Source organism: Pectinophora gossypiella, chromosome 20, assembly GCF_024362695.1.
Source record: "Pectinophora gossypiella chromosome 20, ilPecGoss1.1, whole genome shotgun sequence".
Lineage (NCBI taxonomy): Eukaryota > Metazoa > Arthropoda > Insecta > Lepidoptera > Gelechiidae > Pectinophora > Pectinophora gossypiella.
This window is the reverse complement of record NC_065423.1, coordinates 1,692,415-1,718,372: the sequence shown is the minus strand read 5'-3', so window position 1 is coordinate 1,718,372 and position 25,958 is coordinate 1,692,415. Positions and strand designations below refer to the sequence as shown.

At 37.9% G+C, this 25,958-nt stretch overlaps 2 protein-coding genes across 2 annotated transcripts in view; one reads left to right on the top strand and one right to left on the bottom strand.

Moving 5' to 3' along the window:
* LOC126375867 (nucleoporin 88) overlaps window positions 1-5,578 on the bottom strand; it is a 156,045-nt gene extending 150,467 nt beyond the window's left edge. Inside the window, exon 1 of the mRNA XM_050022937.1 lies at window positions 5,316-5,578. Within this exon, the coding sequence (XP_049878894.1) occupies window positions 5,316-5,525 (210 nt within the window). The 5' untranslated portion in view covers window positions 5,526-5,578. The remainder of the gene's footprint in view (window positions 1-5,315) is intronic.
* Window positions 5,579-15,003: 9,425 nt separating this feature from the next.
* On the top strand, window positions 15,004-15,950 carry LOC126375932 (A-factor type gamma-butyrolactone 1'-reductase (1S-forming)-like). Its single transcript, XM_050023031.1, has one exon. The coding sequence runs from the start codon at window positions 15,029-15,031 to the stop codon at window positions 15,782-15,784; it is 756 nt and encodes a 251-aa protein (XP_049878988.1). The 5' UTR covers window positions 15,004-15,028; the 3' UTR covers window positions 15,785-15,950.
* Window positions 15,951-25,958: the final 10,008 nt, after the last annotated feature.

Genomic DNA, 25,958 nt, shown 5'->3' with positions numbered 1-25,958 from the left:
CAAAAACAAAACAATCCGATGCTCACCTCCTTACGTCCGGTTCCGTACACTAAATTTACATTCCCCGCCATCCATCGCACAAGTCCATCCGGGTTGGTAATAAAACGATCTTAAGGCACGGAGGAAAACGTCTTAACGATACGGTGCGAGTTACAGGCAACTGACTACGCGGGCTGTAAGCCCAAAATGTTGAGAAGTCGCTTTGGATATGACTGATCTGGGAACAACGAACTTAAGATACTCGATACTTAATAATCAGCTCCCTAGCGTCATCCCGTTTTTCACAAGGTCCGCTTACCCAAGCTGTAGATTTTGACAGACCATTTTATAAAAGCGACAGCCTGTCTGACCTTTTAACCCGCGAAGGGAAAACGAGCTCAATACAAGTTAAGACACATACTTACCTCCGAAACCCAATCGCATTTTTTATTTATCTCTAATGTCCTGGGCAGAACCATATGTAATCAGAAGACAACTTGCAGCCACTGATATTGTTAACAATGCAACTAGCAAAGGACTCATACACCACAGATAAACATCCATGATGTTTTTATTGAAGCTGCTGTGAGAATCTGCAGCAGTTTTAGGCGGATAAGACGTTCGACAAAAATATATTTGCATAAAAATTGACGATTCAAAGTGTAAATATGTCACCTAATAAATAAAGATATTTTTGAGTTTGACTTTGAAGAATACGACTATGGCCTCGCATTCTCGCTGGGATCTCCTAACTTGCTGAAGAACCCACGACGACCGTTCAGGCCTCCCGCCTAAAGATATACGCCGAAGGGTACTCTGTCCGTGTTTACAGGATGATGCTATCTTCTAATTGTGACAATATTTGCCCCCAGCTTTTATGGGGGCTCCAGAACGGCAGGTAAATTGTTGGCTTGTGGGTCATAGTTTAGTTCGGCTGATTAAATCGAAGGGGAAGAATGGCCTTTTAAAGTTTAAGGTCCTTTGGACTTGAAGGGTAAGGGATAATGAAAGATTAATTAGAAGTCGACTGTGAAACTGTTGGGAGTGGTTTTGAAAAATTTCACTGATATTTTTATATGTTGTTTATTATTTATTACCATATAACGTAGTATGAGTTATAAATATTGTAACATGAATCTAAGACAGTAATAACGTCGAATAAAAAGGTTTTAAGCTGGATTTGATTGTGTGAATCACATCACCCATGGTACCGCTGCTAGCGCCAAATCGGGACCCCACAATTCAGTTTGAACCTAATGCAAATTTAAACAAAGTTTTCTATCGACATAGTACTCTTTTAACATAACATAAAACACAGGATAACGTGTAATACTACATCTACTTCTCTCCAGCTATATTCAAGTCCCATATAATATCGCCATTAACCGGAGACAAATTCTGGAAACCATGTGATATCAATTACTTATGATCAAATTTTGATTGAATTCAAAGCCGAATTTCGTGGTTTAGAGCCGTTGTAGTACTATTTCAATCTCACGTCTATATCCCAATGGGATAGTCAGAGCTACATCCGTCGCAGGACGAACTAAGTATCCATACCTTACCGAGATTTCTGTTAGACCAACACTCTCTCTACTCTTTTATGACAATTTAGACTACTAGAATAACCACCCTGTATCTTACACGCTTACAGATTTAAGGCGGCCTTGCGACCGGCTAAGGTGAAAAGTACTCCTAAGTTCAGATTAACAATCGACCCGGGCAAGGGCTGACCAGGGTGACCAATTGATATAAATTTTCCTGGAAACAACATCACATGTAGGATTATAGAGGCTTGATAGGGATACCTTCAGGGTCTTAAGCTGCTCAATAATCTTTTATTGTTAAGGAAGCTTAAAGACTGTGGTCGATATGTATTTGCAGGGAGCAAAAGCGTAGTGTTACCCCGTTTTCACAGGTCCACTTACCTAACCCGAAAATGTGACAGGTCCTGTTTTGACTTCTTACCGGACCTTCCAACCAGAAGGGAAAACTTAGGTATGTCACATGTACCTCCAAAAACACATTTCTCGGGTTTCCTTACGATGTTTTCCTTCACCGCTGAGCACGTAATAATCGATTTATGGGACGGATGATTAACAGCTGGTCATTTTAAAATGAATGAGTGAATGGAACAATAACTGGGACGTCTCGAATAGGCATCTCGCTGCTATGCAACTTGTTTTAACGAGTGCTGTCAACTTAATTTTGTCGTGTTATACGCCAACGTTGAAAAATCGAAAGCGTTGTTTTAGATTTCTTCTTTTATATACGTGATGTGTTCCATAATTTTTCAGCCAGTCGACTACACGTCCCTTTCGTTTTCGGAGCATAAGAAAATGACAGGTGTAACTTAAAATACCTATAATTGGACGAGCACTAGTCCAATATTTGTATATAGGTTAAGTTACAAGTAAAAGTGTTTTTGGCTGTTGGCAAACCTAATAAATCAATAAAATAAAATCAGGCAGTATCTGCTAGAAGCACCAAAGCAAGATTTACAAGCATACATTTGACGAATTTGATATAAAACTAACATGAAAAAGCCAAGGGTTAGCCGAGTTACAAGCGATTTACAAACGCGACTTTGTCGTAATCGTTTTCAACTTGGCTAAAGGCCCAGCTCATGAAATCACCGCCGAGGACACCAAACTCAACAAAACGCCTGTTGAGCTCGCCATAACCACTCATTACAGTTCCCCACAGTCTTACAAGGGTCAAATCTGCTTTGGACCAACGATCTATTGGTCAGCTGGATCCGATTAACCCCTTCCGACGTCCGGTCTTAGCCGCTATAAATCGCCGAATGAGAAGTAGTGATTAAATCGGACCTCAGGGTCCCTTAGGAAGCCCATTAAATCGTATGGTCAGAGGATAATTAATTCCGCGGTAATGTACCAAGTGAGATTAATGGTGGTGCAATCGAGAGCTCTTTTCAAAGGTCATTGTTTCGGTTTTAGTGACGAATGGTATAAGGGGCAGTTTGGATTTTCGTTTCTGTATCGTAAAGTGACGTGTGAAAGGGTTGATAAATTATTTTAATTGATAAGGTGTTGGCAATGTAGCTGTTAACGGCCTCCGTGGTCCAGTGGTTGAGCGTTGTGCTCACGACCCGGAGGTCCCGGGTTCGAATCCCAGTGGGGACAAATTGACATTACAGGCTGATCACCTGATTGTCCAAAAAGTATGAGAGACGCTAAGCCGTTGGTCCCGGTTACGTAGACGTTACATGAGTCAGGGGCCTAATGGCGGCTCAGTAATGATCCTGACACCAGGGTTGATGGGGTTGGTAATCCACCTCACAATCCATGCGATAGAAGAATGTAGTTGTTGTTTTTAAAAATAAATACATCCTAATTTGAAGTAACAGCGTTCGTGTTGACCGTTGGTTTCTCGATCTGACTGCCTGGGTTCGATTTCCGATCCCGAACATATCACAATTGAACACTTTGTGACCTCTTTGGTTAAGCCATTGCAATGCTTCGTACTTGAAACAGTCTAGTCGGTACCGACTACTATCTGCTTTAGTTAGTATGTAAGTAGTCGTTAGTCGTTACACAAGCCAGTCAGGAGCCAGTATAAAACAAAGTCGCTTTTTCTGTCCCTATATCCCTACGTACGCTTAAATCTTTAAAACTACGCAACGGATTTTGATGCGGTTTTTTTTTAATAGATAGAGTGATTCAAGAGGAAGGTTTATATGTATAATAACACGCATTAAATAGTGGAAAAATACTGTTATTTTTGAGGATTTTAAGGTGATAAATAATTTAATTTTTCCTCAGCAATGCACCCGAGCGAAGCCGGGGCGGGTTGTTAGTCTACAATAAGTCACATTAAAAAAAAAACATCATCAACATTTAAGATAAATCTTAAAATATTTAAAGAGAGTTAAGTAAGGTGTTTAATTCAAAATCCCTGTTACATGGGCAGATAATTTTCTACTAAAACGTGAAGAATGACAAAATTATTCGAAAATATTATGTTCCTTACACAAAAATAACAGAATGTACCGATTGTAATTCAAGTATTATTTTTTTGAAATGCTTTTTGGTCTTGATTATTATTCGTCACTTTTAAGGTTTCACACACTTTATACAGAGTGAATATTTAAACAAAAATGTTTAATGGGTTGATACATGATTAAATGTTAAATAAAATAAGTGAAAAACTTAATTAAGAAGGTCATTCTAAAGGTGTCTTTTTATTATTTTTAAATAGATGGTTTATTAATGACTGGATACGAGTATATTCTAGTTTATTCAAACAATTAAAAACAAAACAAACACATCTTATAAATAAAACACCTCCTCCAATGCGTCACATCGAGGCAAGGTGCGCAACAGGCTGGCAGCATTACCCCTCTGAATCGCCAGGCTAAGTATATTCTAGTAGAATAGTTTTTTGACGTCACATATTAGCCGCAAATGGCATTAACTACTTGGCCGGAAATCTGGTGGAGTTGGCTAAGCTTGTTCCATTTGAGAATATTCAATTTTTTATTATGTTATGGTTGTAAAATTCTATCTCGATTGTTTAACTTTTTTCTGGAAAACCGAGTCTTATGTTTATTGGAGCATTTAATATAACGTCACAATGGCTCGCCACTCTTATATAACAAAAAGTTCGGCGAAACATTACACCTACTTATTAAAATTTCAGAAAGTTACAGTTTTACCTCACTGGGAATAAAGTCGTGAGTTTATGTTATGATAATACAAATTAAAATAATTTATTTCGGACTTCTTCTTCATTCTTTATTTTTGTAACAAACAACTTATACTCTAATGTTAGTAATAACTTATAATAATAAGCAAATTATAAGTAATTAAATAAAATCTAACTTATGTTTTATAGTAACATTTCATGATGCAACAATTTTGTCCTAAGTGCCCTAACACCTGCACTATCAAAGACCTTTACGAAGCTACTGACAATGCCGTACGCGTGGCCAATTATTGCTCAGCAAAAAATTAGTATCGATCGCCATTGACTCGCAAAGAAGAAGAATGTATTATAGATTATCTAATACATGCATTATTAACATAACACTAATGTTTTGGTACCTTCATAGAATGACAATAATGTAGGTCAACTTTTCTATAGGACTAATAATTTCTTAATATTTTTTTAATTTTTCACGTAAGCTTGTAGTTTTATTCAGTACATGAATTAGGTTTAAAACCGTTTGCAAGTATAATTCTATTGTAAAACACATTTACACCAACATAAAAATGTCAACATAACCTCAAAATTGCTTAGAAAAATCATGCCGGTAATTTGGAAAAAACGGCATTACGGAGTATAAAACGGACTAAAGATAGCAAGATACACACCTGGTAAGGTGTTTCCTCGTCATTTTCCTCCAATCTCTTCAAATTCAGGCTGAATAAACAGTTCTCCACTGCGTTCCAAAGGTACAAAACATCATCGCGCAAGTCCATAAGATTTCGCAACTTTCCACTAGGATTATCTTTCAAACTTTCTTTACAATCTTTAAATATTTTATGGTTCACTAATTTAGACTCGTACAAACGCGGATCCATGTTGAATTTATATTTTTATAGCGAAAATAAACGTTGTTTTGATGCGCGGCGGATTTGGCACTTTTGACAGTTACGTCGAGCGTTTCGTTGCGTTCCGTTTTAGGTTTTAGATAGGCTGCGTTTTGTTATTCATCATTCACTTTTTATCATAATAATATTTAACATTATTAAAATAATTATTAAAATGAGGAACTTTCCATCTATATTGTTTTTGAGAAACGTAGCCTAATATTATCTGCTTTTTAGATTTTAACTATATAGTGTTTATGCGAGCGTCATCTCGATCTAATGACTGTGTGTGCTGTGCTGGGCGTGCGATTATGTGTTTGAGCAGTAGATAATTATAAAGGATTTTGAATTTAACCCCTTTCATTGAGTCATTTTAGTCCTATGAATCACCGGCTTGCTTCTCAAACGGAGAGTGAGCGCCTGTTCGAACCCGATACCGGAATTGCACCAATGAGTTATTAATTCATTAAGTTTAGTGCAGTTTTCACTAACAATGTTGGCTGGACCAGTAGGTATAGACGGCGATTCAGCTCACCACCTGCCACGTTGGTCTAACAGAAAACTCGGTGAGGTGTGGGTACTTAGTTCATCTTGCGATGGATGTAATTGGGATATTATAGTAGTGAGCTAATATTATTTTAATTATATTTAAAAGGTAGTTACTTGTCGGCGACCGAATCACAAGTCGCAACTTCTACTTCCTTAAAAGTATCAGTTAAGTTTTAATTGTGACCCCCCCTCCCCCCATTTCGCATTAGGAGAAGAATCTTTAAACCTATACCTATGTGTGCTCTATAATAAAATAAAAACGTCTATCTAAAACAAATTTAACGAACCTACGCTATTAACGTAAAAAATACGTCGACTATCTACTCACAACACGACAAGAAATCATCAAATAACTTAGCAACAAACATTGCCGAATTCCCACAGTTGCTCAGCAGTATTTCACTTTGATTCGGAATGGTATCACGTAATTTCATCTCTCTCTGCTTTCTTATAAATAAACCAGCATATAGGCAGTAATAAATTCTGGAGTTCCGAGCCAGTACGTGTGCCCTGTTGTAATTTAATTCGTTTGTTTTAAAGGTTTTCGGATTGCCGCTGGCAGTGAATGAGGAATATGGTTGCGTTCTGTTTGGCTGTATGACATGAGAGCTGTTTTTGTCTATTTACTTTTTTGGCACTCGAGTAAAGGCCGATTTTAGCTTCGAAGTTTTCCAAATTTAAATTATTTCATAATATAATATTTTGTTATTCGATTTTCAAATAATGTATCTGTTTATTTCATATAGGAACTTATTGAAAAATAGCAAATAAAAAAAGAAGACTGCAGGAATGTTACCTAAATGTGAAAACTAGCCCAATACAGGTTATGTTAGATACCGAAAATGCATTTCTCGGGAACGTGGGTTTCCTCACGATGTTTTCCTTCACCGCTGAGCACGTGATTATTATTATTATTGCGTATGGCAGACAAATATCCTGCTTGGATCAAATATCCAGCTTAAGCTCCCTTAACCAAGTCTCTGCTGCATCCGTCACACAATGCACGTGATAATAATTTATGATCCAAATCTAAATTCGAAAACAAACTCGACAATCATTGGTTTAGGCCTGTGCTTTGATTCGAACCTGTGACCTCAAAGTGAGAGGCAAGCGTTCTATGAACTGAGCTACCACGGCTCACCAACTGGGCTATCACGGCTTGGCACGGGAAGGTAAATAGGTTATCCGACAATATTCGCCGTTCCCTCTCCTACTGACGAATTCTCAGCAGTGGGATAAAGGTAATCTACAAATATATCAACAACAACTAAGTTCCTATATTAATATACCTACTTCACTTTAGTTCACATGTAACATACAACAATATTCTCCGAATCTGGAACCCGATACCCCGATAATATTTATTACAAACTAAACACCATTACCTTACTCTCACTGCCATAGTACAGTAAGACGTAATGCTATTGATAAATTTAGCAGAAGGCTCGTGGGCTGGAGGTCTCCCCGGCCGCATTATTATGCTGGGCAGGTCGCGAATTGTAGGGTTGTCACCGGGATAAAGTTGAGGGGTAGTTTTCTGTGAGACTATAATTTTTATTCCTAAAATTGCATGTGGTAAAAGATGTTTTCTCTTCTAATCAGGCAAGAAGAAAAACATTAAGAAGGACGTGTTTGTACGATTTTCACGACTTTTACCTCAAGCATAGATGGGGCCAATCAGTTGCCTACAGCAAACACTGCCCGGAGGCCTGTGTTCGAATCCCGTTAGGATATTGCAGGTTAAGCATTCGGTCCCGGCTATTTACTTACTAAATATGTAATTGTTACATAAACACCCTCAGGGTCTTTGGCAACCCAATAGTAACCGTGACACCAGAGTTGATAAGGTTGGTCATTGACCTCACAACCCACAACAAGAAAAGAAGCAAACACTTCAGAACCCTGATATCAACCCTGCCAGTGTAATTTTCCTTTTTTTAGCATTTATTGCTTGTAGTTCAACCATGACCAATTCTTTTCGCTCCCGATCGTCAACTCTCTTTTTTCTTCTTAAAAATGTCCGCCATTATATTTGTTTTTAAAGGACTGGACCATAGAGTTTTGGCCAAGGAGTATTTACTTCGTTCGACGACAACATCCTTATGCTTGTGAGATGTCCTCAACCCCAATAGTTCATACGAAGCAGCCCTAAAGGCGGTCACCGATGACTTGTCATTAATAACGACAGCACAAATGTATCAAAAGGTGACGTGTGTCCCTCTCTGTCCCAGCCTTATTTATGATCCGACAAACAATATTTATTTGTGTCTATAGCCGCTTTTGTGACGTGAATACTTATTGTTTTTGGAGATGAAATAAAGATGGCTGGAGGTGGCGTGAGATGGCCTGATGGATCGACTGTCTTTTGTTTCGGCTTGACTCGAGAGTCTAGTCAATGATGACAAAGTGTGTTATGGATGACGGGTGCAATCTTTTTGTAGGGTACTACTGCCTACGTACCTTACCTAATTTGGTAGATTCTTTGGCGCACCGTGAGAAATCAATTTTCAATTTATTTAAACAGTGTTGCTGACAGATAAAGGCAAAGGGTATTAGTGTTATATTTATATAATATACAGAACATAGCATAGCATCACGCCTGCATTTCTGAAGGGGTAGGCTGTGGACACACTCACTTCTAGGCTGCTGTGTTTAAGTGCCATGTAATATAGCTACTGCCATTAACCGGACACAAATCCTGGACATCACATGATATCAATCATGTATGATCCAAATATGAATTCAAACTATAAAGTCGAATTCTGAGGCTAAGAGCCCAAGTCAGAATTCGAGTGTAAAGTTATAATTATGTAGTTATACTTACTTTTAAGTATATGAGCAAATTCAAATTGCAAAATTGTGCTCTTTAGATTAATAAGTAAGCTTGTTTCCAACTAGTCAAATCAGTTACTTACTTACTAAACGCCTTTTTTTTTTCTTTTTTTGACGTGCCTTATTGTAGATTTGCCGCAGATGGCATTAACTACTTGGCCGGATTACTAAACGTCAAAACAAATTGTATGAAAAAGCATACTGTGTCATGAAAAAAAGTGATACAATGAATGTCGTACTTATTGTTATTAAATAGAAAAAAGGTAATGTTTTTCGTTACTTACCTAGTACACAACCCATTTGCTTAGATGTGGGCTTTTTGACCGCCTTGTTCTGGTGACTTCGTTTGTTCTCTGCCCACCCTGAAACCGCACGTACGTTTGTCAACACAATAACTAATTTCCAACCGTCACCTGTCCTGTCACCAAAGACAGCCAAATCAATCATCGTAATTAGAAATATTCCCCACCATCCTCTAGAGAGAAAAAAACTATTTTTTATTCCATCTCAATTCCCGTGTAGGGAGAATGGCTCAGTAATAGATACACCGTGAAACAATTCTGGCGGTAATTGGAGTAGGCCTCGAGAGATTCGCTGACGTCCTGACATATGACGATATTGTGTAAATCGTACAATGCGTGCTACGTGACATTACTAGCACATTCGCCCTACGGAATTCCGTATTCGAGGTTTTCTTTGTGATATTGGGGTTTTATTAAAAATCATCATTGGCCTTATACGTCTGTTTCAGACGATTTATGACGTCATTGCCTCGAATAAATGCATCAATATGAAAAATATGATGATATGATATTTATAGTATATATGGATTATAATATTATATTGAGTCTTTATTAATATATGTACTTTATAGAGTATTTATTATATTAACTTTAGTTTTACTTTTAGGTATTTATTTTTTATTGCACCATCCCGCATCCAAGTTGTTTGTAAATGTTTGTTTCCTTTTGGTGGTTGCCTGGAAGAAATTTCTCTAGAGTAATAAGGCCGCCCAAATTGTACTGTATTCATGTGTTATGTCTGATTGTTGAAATTTTAGTTCTGTGCAATAAAGTATATTTGATTTGATTTGATATTGGATACGGTTTTTTCATCTCGAGCTCCTCCGTGCTTCGGAAGACACGTTAAGCCGTTGGTCGCGGCTGCATTAGCAGTCGTTAATAACCATCAATCCGCACTGGGCCCGCGTCATGGTTTAAGGCCCTACCCATCCATAGAGAAGGCCCGTGCCCCAGCAGTGGGGACGTTAATGGGCTGATGATGATGATGATGATGACGGTTTTAAGGGTTTTGCACGACATTCCAATGCTGGCTATTCTATAAAGAACAAGAAGGTTTCCTTGTCTTCACTTATGGGCGATGGACGATCACGGTCCATTATCCATCTAAGGATATAGTGTCAAAAATGACTGCGAGTTGTTTTTATGAGATTACGTACCGGTGTAATGTACCTATATGTTTGTATAAAGAAACACAATGCTGCCGGCGGCACGTTCCGCTGGCTTCTTCCGCGCGGCACGTGCCGGGCGTAATGTGCCGCCGGCACGTGCCACAGAAACTCAGATGACCGGAGCAATTGACCTTGTACCCCCGCACGCCATGCCTTGTGCATAGGAGCCTATAAGTACGTATTATTCGTCACAAAACACATTCAAAACTCCTCATTACGTCCCAAACAGCCATTGTCCCTAATTTCTAGACTAGCAGCCCACACCCATAGTTCACGAGCACAATTTACTATCAGCCGCTGTACCAAACAAAACCAATACGAACCGCCTATAAATTGCAGGGAACGTCCGAAACACTTCAAGTGTCTTAACCGCACACATAAGATTTAGGATGGTGCTCTACTTCAAGATATTTTGAAAATATATTCACAGGAAACTTTTCACCTGCTCAGCGGTGAAAGAAAACATCGTGAGGAAACCCACATTCCCGAGAAATGCATTTTCGGAGGTAAGTATGTGAGCTAACCTCAGGTCAGACAGGCAGTCGCTTCTGTAAAAATCTTCAGGTTAGGTAAGCGGACCCTGTGAAAAACGGGATGATGCTAGGGAAATGATGATGATGATGATTCACAGGAAACTTTTCAAATACCACCCACAGGAAGATCAGTTAGAGCAAAAAACACTTAGACAAGACTTACACACATACATAATAACCTTCATCACATAACCTTAATAGGCGTGATAGAGACTATGGAATTCCACTTGTTATGATCCTGATACATCACCTTTGCTTCTTCCATTACAATCGAGACAAGTAAAGAGCAATATTAGACTTTAAAAAAAAATCGTTATCTAAATTGACCCACTCTGGAACCGCCGCTTCTGAGATGGTATGGCGCTATAGCCGAGTTGCAAACGATTACGAAAAACGAGTAAGTAGTGGGATTGACATCATTATTATCACCTTCAGCCAATCGCATCCATTTTTCACACGTTCACTGTCGTTTTTGGAAATCATTTCCTAGGAGTACAAAATAATTACAAAATAGGAAAATGTTTAATGTTTATGTCCTAGATACGACTACGAATATATTATATTGTTTTAAGGAATGTTCACAGTACAAAGTTTTGAATTTGTACCATTTGTACCCTAGTTAAAAATAATAGTTTATCTAAGCTTCTCTCACACTAGTACAGTCCAGTCTCTCGTCACTTACCATAATTATTTTAATCTGATTCAACTATCAAAAAGACTATTTATTTAAAATATCTCCGCATACCTCTCCGGAACACAGCCCCAAAATTACATATGTTAGCTAAGAAAGGGTTAAGCAAGTGCTACCTGAAGGGGGCTACGGTAGGGGGTTAGGGGGTGGGCTTACACCCCTCATTTGTTTGCGATGACCCCCGCCCCGACGTATCTTCCACTATCCTACTATCGCCTTACTTTAGTGTTAGCATTTTGTGCTTATGCCTTAGAGATTAGAGCTGTATTGTATTTTGGCGCTCGCTGCTGCTGATGCGTTTATGTGCAGTGCTGCCGTAACAATCTCTCAGGCTTTTACATCTTTATCAGATGATTCAAACAGCGTTTCTGTGGCAGCTTTTAAAATGGCTGTAAAGTCCGATGTGAGAGCGACAGTAGCGGCCGCACGACTGGCATTGTAGTTACTTACGCCTATACGTGCGGGCTGATAACCCGTGCCACTCCCCGTGTTATTTTCCACGCAGCTCAGCTGACGTGGGTGAAGTCTGGGACGCAGTTTGATGACGCAGGGTTGCCCAGAACCTACATTGGTGCTAATTCATGTCGACATCATCTCATTTTAGTTTAAGTTATACCTCTCATTTCTTCATATCGTGTGGGTTGTGAGGTGGAATACGAACAGGGTTATTACAGAGCCGCCTAAGGCCCCTGACATGGCTCATGTAACGACTACATACTTACTACAGTAAGTAGTAACCGGGACCAATGGCTTAACGTGCCATCCGAAGCACCGATCGTCTTACTTTCGGACAATCGGATGATGATGATGTCATTTCGCCCAAAAAGGGGGACGGATGATTGACAGCTGTTAATTTAAAAATGAACGAGTGAATGAATGAATAACCTGTCAACTTAATTCTGTCAGGTTATCGGCCAATGAATGTCGTTTAAGATAGATAGATAGATAAAATACTTTATTGAGCACAATGGACACAAAAAAGGTTAAGGTTAAGGTTTCTACCCAAAATTGACGCGTGTTTCATACATGTTATGCCCGTCGATTATCCGTTCCTTTCCTTTTCGTCGGATAAGAAAGTGACAGGTATAAAACGAATAGGTGGTGACTACTGCAAAATTAGAAAAATATTTTTTGAAAATAGAAAAATAGTATATGTAGGCGTATTGACAATCATATAATTATACAGGCTAGAAATAGAAAAGATAAGGCCATTCTCTAAAGCATTAAGAATCTATTCTAGGGCTTCCTCTTTCCACTCTACTACGTGCCTCTGCTGCATAGAAGTATGTATCTTAATATATTATTTTAAAGTTTATACTTAAACGATCCACTCCAACCAATAAGGAATCTTCAGGAGCTTTTCAGTGGGGTGGGTGTACCTTTTATCGCCGTTTTAATATTCAACCGCGTCATATTTACGTGCGTTATTAGCGGGTGTCCCATTACTGGCGCACTTACCCCACTTGCTTAAGATTGGAAGCTCTTAGATGTTTTGTTATTCAGTTATAAGTTTCACATAATGGTTTGAATGTTCTCGGCAGATTTTAAAGTTGTCTTCATTAGATATGCATTTATTGCTGCTGCGAGTAAAGAATCATCGTCGATAATTGAAGAGTCACGCTCTTTGTCGGCGTAGCATTTTCCTTGCTACTTTTTTAGGGAAAAATAGGGCAGTGGTTTCTCTCTTGCCTTCCGCCCCGCAGTATACTAGGATGGTGCTCAGAGAAGTCTAATTCAAAGCCATACTAGGACTCCTGTCCTCTGCCTCTGAATAGTACTGACAGTTACTGCCCTCTGTTAGGTTCCAGGTTATAGTCCCTGTGGCCCTTTCGTCCTGCATTACCTACGATTCTACGTATATACTCACAGTTTAAATCACGAGATAATTCGAGTCAATTTTTAACCTCATAGAATAGAATAAAGAATAATACAAGTACCAAGAAGAACGGTAACTCTCCACCCCGCACTCAAATTCAAATTCAAATTCAAAAATATCTTTATTCAGTAGGTAACATAGTTACACTTTGAATCGTCAATTTTACATAACGAACGTCTCATCCGCCTAAAACTACTGCAGCTTCTCACATCCTGTATAGCCGGGGAAAAGAAGCTGCAAGAAAAACCTCGGCACAGGTTCGTATCGGACGCCGAGCTTGATTTACCTCACCCCCTCTGGGCCTTACTTTTGTTTAAAATGTCTGTCAGCTGCTCAGGAGTAAGGGTAAGCGCGAGGCGCTGAGGGGGGTGATTTAGACCATGATTCTAAGTTGATATCAAGTGGAATTTTCCGTCGCAGAATTCATGAAAATATTTGTTTTTTAAATTATTTTCCTTTCCATACTTTTGCGACGGAAAATTCCACTTGATATCAACTCAGAGTCATGGCCTGAATCATCCCTCTAGTTGACTATCTAGTTGACTAGTTTAATCGAAAATTTCCTCATATTTATTTATAGGCTAATCATAAACGATGTGCTACCAAGGATGGTAAGATTGGTAAGTATACAATATGGTGCTCGCTCGCTCTACTCAATAAAGTGCCGCTATCTCCTCCTAAACACTGACTCTTATAAACATTTAAGTACACTTTACTGCTTGGAAAGTTATTATACTTATCAACATACAACATAGCATCACGTCTGTATCCTCGAAGAGGCAGATAGTGGTGTATATATATATATATATATATATATATATATATATATCTCTTAAGTTAGGTTATATATATAATATATTATATTACACGGTATATTGTACATCCACTCTTCGCTAGGTATGTTTAAGTCGAGCCTATTGCTTTTGAATACTTATCGAGAGTGATACAAAATTGTCCTCTAATTACAAATTAATTAGTTGTAATTGTATGGGTTTTCTATGCCTCAATACAGAAAAAAAATATTACTTACTTGTGATTCTGCCCAATCCGGCAAGAGAATAGAATGTACAGAAAATTAATTCGAAGATTGTGATCCGGAGCTATTGTCAAGTCGAGACGAACCAATTAACCATTACACTACCATAATGACATGTCGATAAAAACGGTATAATTAGGTAGATCGAAAAAATCGTATTAATGCTAGTATAATGGTTAAAACGCTCATCCCGGAATAACAAGAGCTGCGAGTTCAAAACCCGTTCGAATCACTTATTTTTCCGATTGAATTTTCTTTTTAAGTACCTACATAAGTTTCGCTAAAACGGGTGAGTGCTATGAAAAAACGAACGTTAATCGATTACTTATTACAGTAATAAAGAATGCTTTAAAACATAATAAAGATAGATACAAGTATAGGACACCCAAATAATAGAACAAAAATGACACAATGTTTACGATACTCATGTTATCGCGGCCAAAATTAGATATCCACCTGACTCATGCAGTATCTCTTTGGACTCTGTAGAGAAAAGACGTATCAATATGAGTTTTAGTAACAAAGTGGTACTTGTTACTGGTGCTAGTTCTGGAATAGGTGCTGCTACAGCCATATTATTTGCCAAAGAAGGCGCAAATGTTGCTATAGTCGGACGAAATCAGACAAAACTTACCAAAATCTCCGAAGAATGCGAGAAACACGGCAAAATGCCTCTAGTGATCAACGCTGACGTATCCAAAGACGAAGAAGCGGAGAATATTATTAAACAAACAGTTGAAAAATACGGTCGTTTAGACGTGCTAGTGAACAGTGCTGGGATTTCTAAATTCGGTAGCATTTTAGACGGTAAGATAGTTCCTGTTTACGATGAGGTAATGAATACGAATTTGAGAGCTATTATCAATTTGACCACTTTATCTGCGCCGTATCTCGTTGAAAGTAAGGGCAATGTGGTTAATATTTCAAGTACTGGAGCAGAGTTAGTGCCTAAAGTACCTCAGTTCATTCCTTACTGCGTTTCCAAGGCTGCTCTGGAACATTTCACAAGAGGCGCTGCATTGGAACTGTCTTCATCAGGCGTAAGGGTAAACGTTGTTCGTCCAGGGCCAGTTAGAACTGATATGATAGAAAATTCTGGATTCCCCGGGACTTGGGATACATTCAAAGCTGGTACGGCTTTGGATAGAGTATCGGAGCCAATGGAGATAGCAGAATTGGTACTATTCCTAGCTAGTGAAAAGGCCAAAGGTATTACAGGATCTGTGTTTACGTCTGATAACGGATATCTATTGAAGAATTAGAATTTAAAGTAACACATTTCGAACTGATAATAGTATGTGGTAATTTTAAAGCTTATCAGTGATGTGATCGATTTGTGATAAGCAGTGTAAGTTTTATAATAAAACTGTTTGAAAGAGTATTGTTATTTGTTTAAATGTAATAAATTATAATAAGTGTAATATTGAATGCGTTTTATTATTTCAATTATATATATTACGTACTTACCTGGGTACAGAAAGAAGATATAAAAAATACAGTCTACTTTTAATTTTTTAAATAAATGTACCGGCTTTCATACATACTTATATAGGTATGTGTATAAACGACTTCATAGCCTAGATAGAGCGTCAAGCGAAGTATTACGGCCATGACAAATAAAAATAGTTATATATACCACTATCTGCCTATTTGGTCGGTTGTATGTAATTTATGTGTATAAATATATGTGTAAGTATGTGTGTATTTATAAATAAGTATTCAAGAATAATCGATTAAAAAAGTGACAGCTCTTCTTAGACCTTCAATGTTACTCCAATGCTACACAGAACCACGGAACACAATTTACCCGATTACACCATTGCTAACCCCAAAACCTTTAGAAAATCTTCCCACCAGCCTTATTTGCTTACCCCTTACCCTTCAAGATTACACAAAGATACGGTTCATAATTCAGTTATGGTCGCCATTGTGCAATCATAAGTAAAGGCCGGTGAAGATTAAATTTATGCTCCCTGAAATAATTAATTCCCGTTAACTTCATTAAGATGCCCGCATACGTGTAATTACAATAAGCTGAGGAATCTTAATTGTCGAAGTGTGAGAGTGTTTCACGGGGGAATAGTTTGTCGCGCAAAAAAAAGGGTGTTAGTGACGTCATAACGACAACTTTGAGGGATGATTCAGACCATGATCCTGAGTTGATATCAAGTAGAATTTTCTGTCGCAAAAGTATGGAACGGAAAATAATTTAAAAAAAAACAATAAAATTTTCATGAATTTTCGACAGGAAATTCTACTCGATATCGACTCAGAATCATGGTCTGAATCATCCCCCTCAGTATTCGTTACGGTGTCACTAACACCCATACTTAATTGTATGGCTACCGTATGTACTTGTACGGGGTGTAAGTGACATCATAACGAATACTGAGGGGGTGATTCTGCTGATTATTCTGAGTTAATATCAAGTGGAATTTTCCACTCAACTCAGGATCATGGTTTGAATCATCCCCCTGAGTATTCGTTACTATGTCACTAACACCCTACTTATATAGAAAAAAATAAGTACTAAGTATAGTAATAAGCATAATAAATGATTGGACTCTCTTGACTTGAAAATATTAACAGTTCTAATGTTTTCGGATATTTAAATATTTAATTACACTGAAATGAAATGAAAATAACTAAGATTATGAATAAATAAAATGAATTACTTAATGAAATGTTTGATTCTTTTGTTTTTATGTTTGAGGGGAGACCTATGGCGAATATAATATATTGTTTATATTTTGTTTTATGATAAAAACATAAGAATATTTCTGTATTCACATGATTTTAGACATATATTTATTTATTTTATTTTATTTAATAATTTATTGTACACAGGATAACACAGAAATACATTATGACAACATGAGGAGAGACAAAAGGCACAACATATTTCTAACAGAAATTTCTTCCAGTAGGCCTGTGAGAGTGAAAGATTAACGAGGAAAGGGCAGATAGCGCGTACAAGTTTACACAAATATACATACGTATACATACATTTGTTCGGTTCGTCGAAATAAACTTCCGTATGTCCGTCCGTCCGACCTACCGTTGTTCATGATTACATAATGGGATGAATATATGGTTTACTGTCGGTCAGAGGGCACTATACAGCACTATGTAATACCGCAACGCCTTAATACCTTATTGTTCAAGGTGCCACAAAAGACCATCCGCCTCAAATGGGCACTATTCAATAGACGGTTAGAATTAGTGTAAGGAATTTCGGTTTTAGTGGATTATGTGTGAATACAATGGGATAATAATGGCGACTAATATGTAAATGCATGTGTTTGTCTCAGGCATAAACGTTAAGTCGCATCACGGCCCATCAGCTATTCATTCGGTGGAGGTGTTAAAGGCTCAAATTAAGTCGATTATATTTGTACAGAACTGGCAAGGTCGCAAGATTGTCCGAGTATAATTTGTTTTTTCTACACTCTTTTCAGCCCCTTAGGAGCACTTTCGTATTTACATATATATATATATATATATATATATATAGTAGTATGTTTGTGGATTTAGAAAGATGTTATACAAACCCTAACCCTACTTGTATCGTAATAAAGTCAACCACAAAGTTGGTATCCTGTCTCTAAGATACCTGACCGATCCATCATTATCCATCTTAGGGCTTGGTATGAACAGTGGGTGCATGTTATCTCGAGTACTTGTAGCTCTGCCCTCCCCATTAGGGCTTGCGGGCGTGAGTTGTGTGTGCCGTTGCACAAACCACATGCAATAAACAACACGTTTTCTATAAAACAAGGATTGTGTGAACGAATTATTAGGGGGAAGAGAATGCAATTTCCTACTCCAAGGCACCAATATGTCTTCTGTGACGCTTCGTACTGGCAAATGAATAAAAATCAACCTCGAGACTCGGCCGTTTGTATCTCACAAACTGAGAGAAATGCATTGCCGTGGAAACGGGCACAGCGTAGAGAGAACAGTACGCTCAGTTTGTGTAAGGGCTGTCAGTGACGTAGTCAGTTTGCCACATACAAGACTTTTTGGGTTTTCAACGATAGAGTAAGTAATAGGTATATTGGTACTAAACGTAAATTTTACGTGTGTTACATGCAAAACTTCATCATCGTCATCATCAGGTGAGGGTAAGATAAAAAAGCTATCGTGTGTATGAAACGATTAATGAATGTGGAGGAAGCAAGAGAAGTGTGTAGGATCGAAGCAAATTGAATTCTATAATCTCTGCTTACCTCGATGGAAAATTAGCGTGAGTTTATAAATGTTTATATTTTAAACTGAAGCACGTTTTCGCGATCCGGCAGAAAGGAAAATTTTCAGAGTGCTCGAGCGGCGTTATAATAATTTAGAATAACAGCAAATTCATAAAAGTAAACTTTAAGGCAAGTCTGTATGTGCAGTGCACGCTCTAAACAAGAGCATGTTACATGGACTGTACCTACTGTTTTATTTTTACTATGAATTTAGCGCAATGTCGCCGCTTAGTAATATTTTACGCCGATAGATGGCGCTCGTCGTAAATTGACCGTAACTAGCTAATCAATTTATTTAGCGTGAGGACTGTGTATTTGTAACGTGTCATTGCGAAAAAATAAAAAGACACCGGTTAAGAGCGCATTCGATTACATTGACAAATAAAAAACTAGGTATTTATTTCAAAATAAAAAAATTAATATAAAATTTTAATAAAAAATAAAATTGGGTACATTTTAAGGCTACGTGCTGAATCTTAAAAGTATAGAGATCATTTACATGCAACATAATATTCTTGAATTCGTTTCAATCACAGTTATTTAATGAATGTAGGTATTATTATTGATTTTGGAATTTTAATTTTATAATTGCTAATGTAAATATGGGTTACATGCCTGAAATAAAATGATTTTATTTATTTATCTACTGTAAATAAACTGATGTAAAATTACCAAAGATTATCTAAGAGAGATTTTGACTTTGCCGTTGAAAATTCTTGTCTACTAACTACAAATAAGTTTGTCTTCGCGAAAACATATTTTATATTTTTTTTGTGATGGATCCACTACGATTTTCGGATTTTTCCCTTCAATTGTGTTGTTCACATTCCTTCCTTCGAGAAGTGTCTTCTTGCCAAATTATACGATACCGAATTTTTAGGTCAATTGGAAGCACCTCATAGGCTTTGATTCCCCTACGAAATTTATGAAAATAAAGTTATTACTAAAAATGTTTTCGTATTTTTGATTGCGTTGACTCAGAAACTAGATTTTTACAGTATCAAATAGATCGCAGAAATAAGTATTATATCTTAATTTCAATGTGATACCTTCACGCGTACTTGACAAAAAGGGTCTTGACAGGGGTTTCCGTTTTTCCTTTTGAGGTTTGGAACCCTAAAAACATCTTTTCAAAAAGTATATTTACTTGCGTTGGAGAAAAATGATTCTGAATTTTGACTTTCACCTGGTATTTATTTAAAACCTGACTCTGACCTGCGGGGTATAACGTAGAACCCTTGCCCAGGGCTACGGGTGAAGACCTCAACGGTTGCAGAGGCGGAGATGGGAGGACTGTAACCTGGAACCTGACAGAGGGCAGCAGTTACTGTCAGTACTATTCAGAGGTGGGGGACAGGAGTACGGCTTTGAAATAGACTACTCTTGGCGCCACCCACTCGCGTCAGACAGAGTACTGCGGGGCGGAAGGCAAGAGAGAAACCACTTCCCTATTTTTCACTAAAAAGTAGCATAGATGCGTTCGTGGCTCTTAAATTAGTGAAGATGAGACGCTGAAACCCAAACATCGACCAACTCTCAATCTACCAGCATTTAATAATACCGTCGACCAGTAATATCTAATGCACATGGAAACACCATTCGTCCTGACGTTTTCAAATCCAAATGAGAAAAGTTTAAACGAAATCCGACTGTTGACGAGTCAATATTAACTACAAACATACAATTTTACCTGTGCGGTTTTCAGTCTACTTTTTTCATTATAATGAACCGTATTAGAAAGGCGTAAAGGTTATGGCTGAGTGGAAAAAGTGGACGTAATATGTCGGGTTTCCCAGCTTTCCGATGAAGTTTTTCTAATATGGTTGGATGTGATGTATTCCTATTCTGTCTGTTTTCAGTCTACATCTATGTTCATTCTGAATTTAAACGTACACCTTAAATATACACGCATAAAATCCGACTCTTGATTAGGGGTTATTCTTTATTGTATGTGTTTTTGTATGTGTTTTGCTCCTCCGTGCTTCGGAAGGCACGTTAAGCCGTTGGTCCCGGCTGCATTAGCAGTCGTTAATAACCATCAATCCGCACTGGGCCCGCGTGATGGTTTAAGGCCCGATCTCCCTATCCATACATAGGGAAGGCCTGTGCCCCAGCAGTGGGGACGTTAATGGGCTGATGATGATGATGTGTTTTTGTGTCTGCTAGTGTCAAGGATTGGGCTGGCCATGTTACCCGAATGCCATAACAAAGACAAAAAAAGGTTGCCAAATGTCAAGAGGAATCATCGTCTGAATTATCCCGAAGTTTTCGTTACGATGTCACTAACACCCTATACTATTGTTACGGATTGACAATGTCACATTGTATCAACAAATAATGCAACCACAGACTTCTGGAATGTTATCGTAATTTTTTCCTTCTAGCGGCATCCTTTTCTGACGCATAGCATCGTCCTTGTTTTTCTTTACTAGAAGCACAGATCATATAATACTAACGTACTAGAAGGTTCCACCCGAGAATATTCGAGACAAGAAACGACTATTCTGGTGACAGAGACCATAGGGTATATAAGTGAAGAAAAAGTGGAAGTGAAATACAGTGTTTTAAGCAGTGTAAAGTGCAGTGTCAAGTGCAGTGTTAGTGCAGTGCTAGTGTCATGTTTCGTGCTGTGTTCGAGTGACACGAAATAAAGTGACGTTGACGGAGTTATACCGCGAAGCCCTATGTGGAAGCCGTACCATGTGTATAGTGAATAAATTCGTTTATCCTTGGACTCAGTGAGTTTCCTTCCAATCCCGAAACCCACATCTATAACACTGTACAGTCATGAGCAATATCATGTATTTACCTACTTTAGAACCCTGTCGCACTATCACATTTGACATTTAATAAGACTTACAGTTTAATTTGTCAAAAAAGTTAATGTGACATGGTCTCAAAGTGTATACATATTAGTACTCGTATATTAGTACCTCTGTCTACCCCTCCAGGGATACAGGCGTGTTGCTGTGTTTGTGTGTGTGTGTGTATGTGTGTGCCCTCTATGACGCAGCAATTGCAGAAATTGTAGCATTCGAATCGTATCTTTTCAGCCTCCGTATCTATTCACTATTCACACTGACTCTCATAGAATAGCGAGGGAGAACTATTGTCCTGAGCATCCCTCACGTACGCCGGGGCGTGAATCCATCGCGCCGCGCTAAGTGGTCGAATGGGGAATTAAAAAGAAGATGTTTAATTGTGGATGGAATGTGTATCGTTGGATAATTGTTGGTGGAGTGTGTAATTAAGTTCTATAGAAACTTAGTAAATTTTTAATAGATCGATATGTGGTGATTAAATGTTAAATAAGGTAAAATATTACAACCTTATTATAATTGTTTACCTTATTTAACAATGCAAAACAAGAAAGTATAAGTAAAAAAGTATGACCCCCTAGCATTATCCCGATTTTCACAGGGTCTGCTTACCTAACCTGAACATTTGACAGTTGCGGTTTTTTAGAAGCGATTGCCTGTCTGACCTTCCAACCCGCGAACGGAAAGCCAGCCAAAACAAGTAAAAAAGTATAACTTTATATTTAACTGTTAACTGTCAGTTTTGACAATATTAAGATATGAATGCATGGGATTAACTGTCTTGGAATCTGATATTAGGCAGCCAAATTACTCAATTATATAACAATATTTTATGTTTATTTTTAAAAGAACGTCTAGATTCCTGTGCCGAGGGTTTTCATACAGATTCTTTTCCTCGGTTCGGTTAGTTATGTAAAAAATTACAATTCAAAGTATAACTATGTTACCTACTGAATAAAGATATTTTTGAATTTGAAATTATTAGAAGATAACTCCCAGCCTCTTCTTAAGTTAGTCTCAGATTATATTTTTTATGTGGTCTGAGGTACCAGTTGGTATAAAACAGTCATTACTTGCAGAAAAAAACAAACCATAAGGGTTCAAGGGTCCGAAAATAACATAAGAGCAAAAAATCGCAACCTTCCGTCAATCAAACAAACCCTTTTATTGTATTTCATTGAACCCCTAACATGTAAACAAGGTTACCTTTCAATAGATTTTTTTAAAGGCACTGATAATTTTGGGCGTTCACTTGAAAGAGATCATCGAGCATTCGCCGTTTTGAAAACTGTCGAACTTATCAACGAACAGGGGGGTTAAAATGGCTACATCGAAGCAATTCATCTAAGAAAGCAATATTGCTATTTGACATTTGTTTGCATTGCGCACTTACTGTTATAAGTGCAAAGTCAAACAGCAATATTGCTTTCTTAGATGAATTGCTTCAATGTGGCCATTTTAACTCCCCAGAGCCAAATATCGCTACAAATATTTTGTAGATTATTAAACACTAGTATTGGCTGGAATGATCGTGCATTTTCTCCCCCGCTTGTCTGAAAGTAAGATGATTTCTGCTTCGGAACGTGAAGCGGTTGGTCCCGACTACTATTGACGTAAGTTTGTTGTCATTATTATAAGCCATATCATTATGAGGCATGGGGCTTTTGCAATAACGTTGCTATCAGTTTTGGTTAGGTCGATTACTGATCTTACAACTCACACGAGTGAAGAAGAATAGTGATCGTCATTTCACGTCGTTGTAAAACATGTCTTTGCATGTCTTTGGGCTCTCACTTGGTACAAACATTAAGACAACAGGCCTGAGGGTGCCTTTATCATCACCATCCCATTAACGTCCCCACTGCTGGGGCACGGGCCTTCCCTATGGATTGATAGGGAGATCGGGCCTTAAACCACCAAGCGGGCCCAGTGCGGATTGGTGGTTATTAACGACTGCTAATGCAGCCGGGACCAACGGCTTAACGTGCCTTCCGAAGCACGGAGGAGCACGAGATGAAAACTTTTTTTTTGTGGTCACCCATCCTATGACAGGCCTTTGCTAAAGTTGCTTAACTTCAACAATCGCAGACCGAGCGCGTTTACCGCTGCGCCACCGAGCGCTTGGAGGACCAAGGGTGCCCAGAATAAGGAATAAAACTACGTATAGAACGCCAACTCTCCTTTCTCCACCAGCGGCTGAGCTAAGTCTAAAGTCGTGAGCTTATCTTGTGTTTTGTAATGTAACATTCACTAGAATGCTCATTCAAGTGAATCCTCAAGTCTATATTCACATTAAGGGTGCAAAAACATATTTTGGTTTCGGTCACCCTTCGGAATTTCGACCCTTCGGTCAAGATTTCTACAATGGTACTTGTAACCCTCAGGGGTATTTTGTATACAATCTTGATTTTTATTCGATCATGTTTTGGGGTTGAATTTAATTTGTAACTACTTACCCATTTATGTTTCGGAAAACACATCTGTATCTCTCACAGGTACTGAGTCTGACGAACAAAAATTAGGTAATTTTAATTCAGTTTGACTGATTTAAAAATAGCGCTGTCCTTTACTTACAATGGGCACAAGAAAGAGATAGTGCTAGTTATGAATCTAGTAGATGCGGCAATCCTCAAAATCTACAATAATTAATGTCAATAAAACCCTGCCAGCTTTGCATTTATTTCAAGAAACTCATAAGTACATACATACATTGTATACATAAACTCACGCCTATTTCCCACCGGGGTAAGCAGAGACTATGGAATTCCATTTGCTTCGACCCTGCCACACTTCACTTGCTTCCTTAACATTCATCAATCGCTTCATACACGCACGCCGGTTCAGAGTAGATCGTATTAAACCTTTTGTAAAGACATCTCCAATATGGTCAATGTACGTCCTTTCTAGGTCTTTCAATAGTTTTGGTGATATATTTTGGGGTAAGTTAGGTTAGTAGGCTACGTAACGCAAAGCGGTGACAGAAGGATGTTACGTTTGATTTCATTTACTGATTAGACTGATCTTAAATTAATAATTACTACTTTAGCTTTAACTACTTTAGCCTGATAAAGTGTATAAGTAACATAGTGATTAAGTGTGGCTTATGTAAAATACCCACAGTATGTGATGTTAATTTAAATAAAGAATTTCAGAAAAAGAAAAAAGTAACTAACTATTGGTCCGGTACCAGGGATCGAACCGGCACTCCTTGTGTAAAAAGCGGTTTTATTATTAAAGTCGTAAGACCGAATATTCTTTTAAAATCCAAACCCTATCGTTCAACTATTGTGTCTGGAAATCTCGGTATTAAGTTATTTTTTATATTTTTTTTATGATTGAACGGCCCCCGTGGTCCAGGATTGAGCGTTGTGCTCACGATCCGGAGGTCCCGGTTTCGAATCCCGGTGGGGACAAATCACAAAAATCACTTTATGATCCCTAGTTTGGTTAGGACATTACAGGCTGATCACCTGATTGTCCAAAAAGTAAAAAGATGCGTGCTTCGGAAGACACGTTAAGCCGTTGGTCCCAGTTATTACTTACTGATGTATTTACGTAGTGAGTGATGTCATGTCAGGGGCCTATGGCGGCTCAGTAATAACCCTGACCCCAGGGTTGATGGGGTTGGTAATTCACCTGACAATCCACACGATAGAAGAAGATGATTGAAGTCCTATTATTTATTCTATTACCAAAACACCTCAACACTCTACCACCAAACTCATTCGCTAAATAAATGACCGTCCTCTGTCACAATACAAAATTCGTTCAACTTTTCCGTTTTTCTGTTTCCAAAACGAATGTCGCATTTCCCAGTACGCCACTAAAGTATCCGACTGCGGGCGTCGTATAGAATATGCACACTCAATATTGTTTCTTTGCATTTTAAAATAACATTTTGTTTTTGAATGGGGTGTCGGAATAGGCCCCTGTAGTGTTCGAAGTTTGAAAATTTTCTATTTTTAATAAATCATTGACTTCAACATTCGACTTATGCTTAGTGAATAGGCTAGTTTCCAACTAGTCAAATCAGTTACTTTTTACTGAACGTCAAAACACGAAATTACTATGGAATTTGTATGAAAAAGCACACAGTGACGTCATAGAAAAACGCAATAAAATGTCGGAAGTTTTATTACGTTTTTCTTGATTAAAATTCATAAATAAGTTAAATAGAAAAAATAAAATGTTTTTCCTTAGTTTTAGGTGTGTCTTTATTTAGAAATCACAATTTCACAATTTATCTTGAACCTTGTACTTACACGAACCAATTCCACGTAAACACCTGTTTGATAAATCACTTTCTGATATAATTAATCTTCAACAAAACATCAATTTCTCTCAATGAGATTAATAACGATGACGTA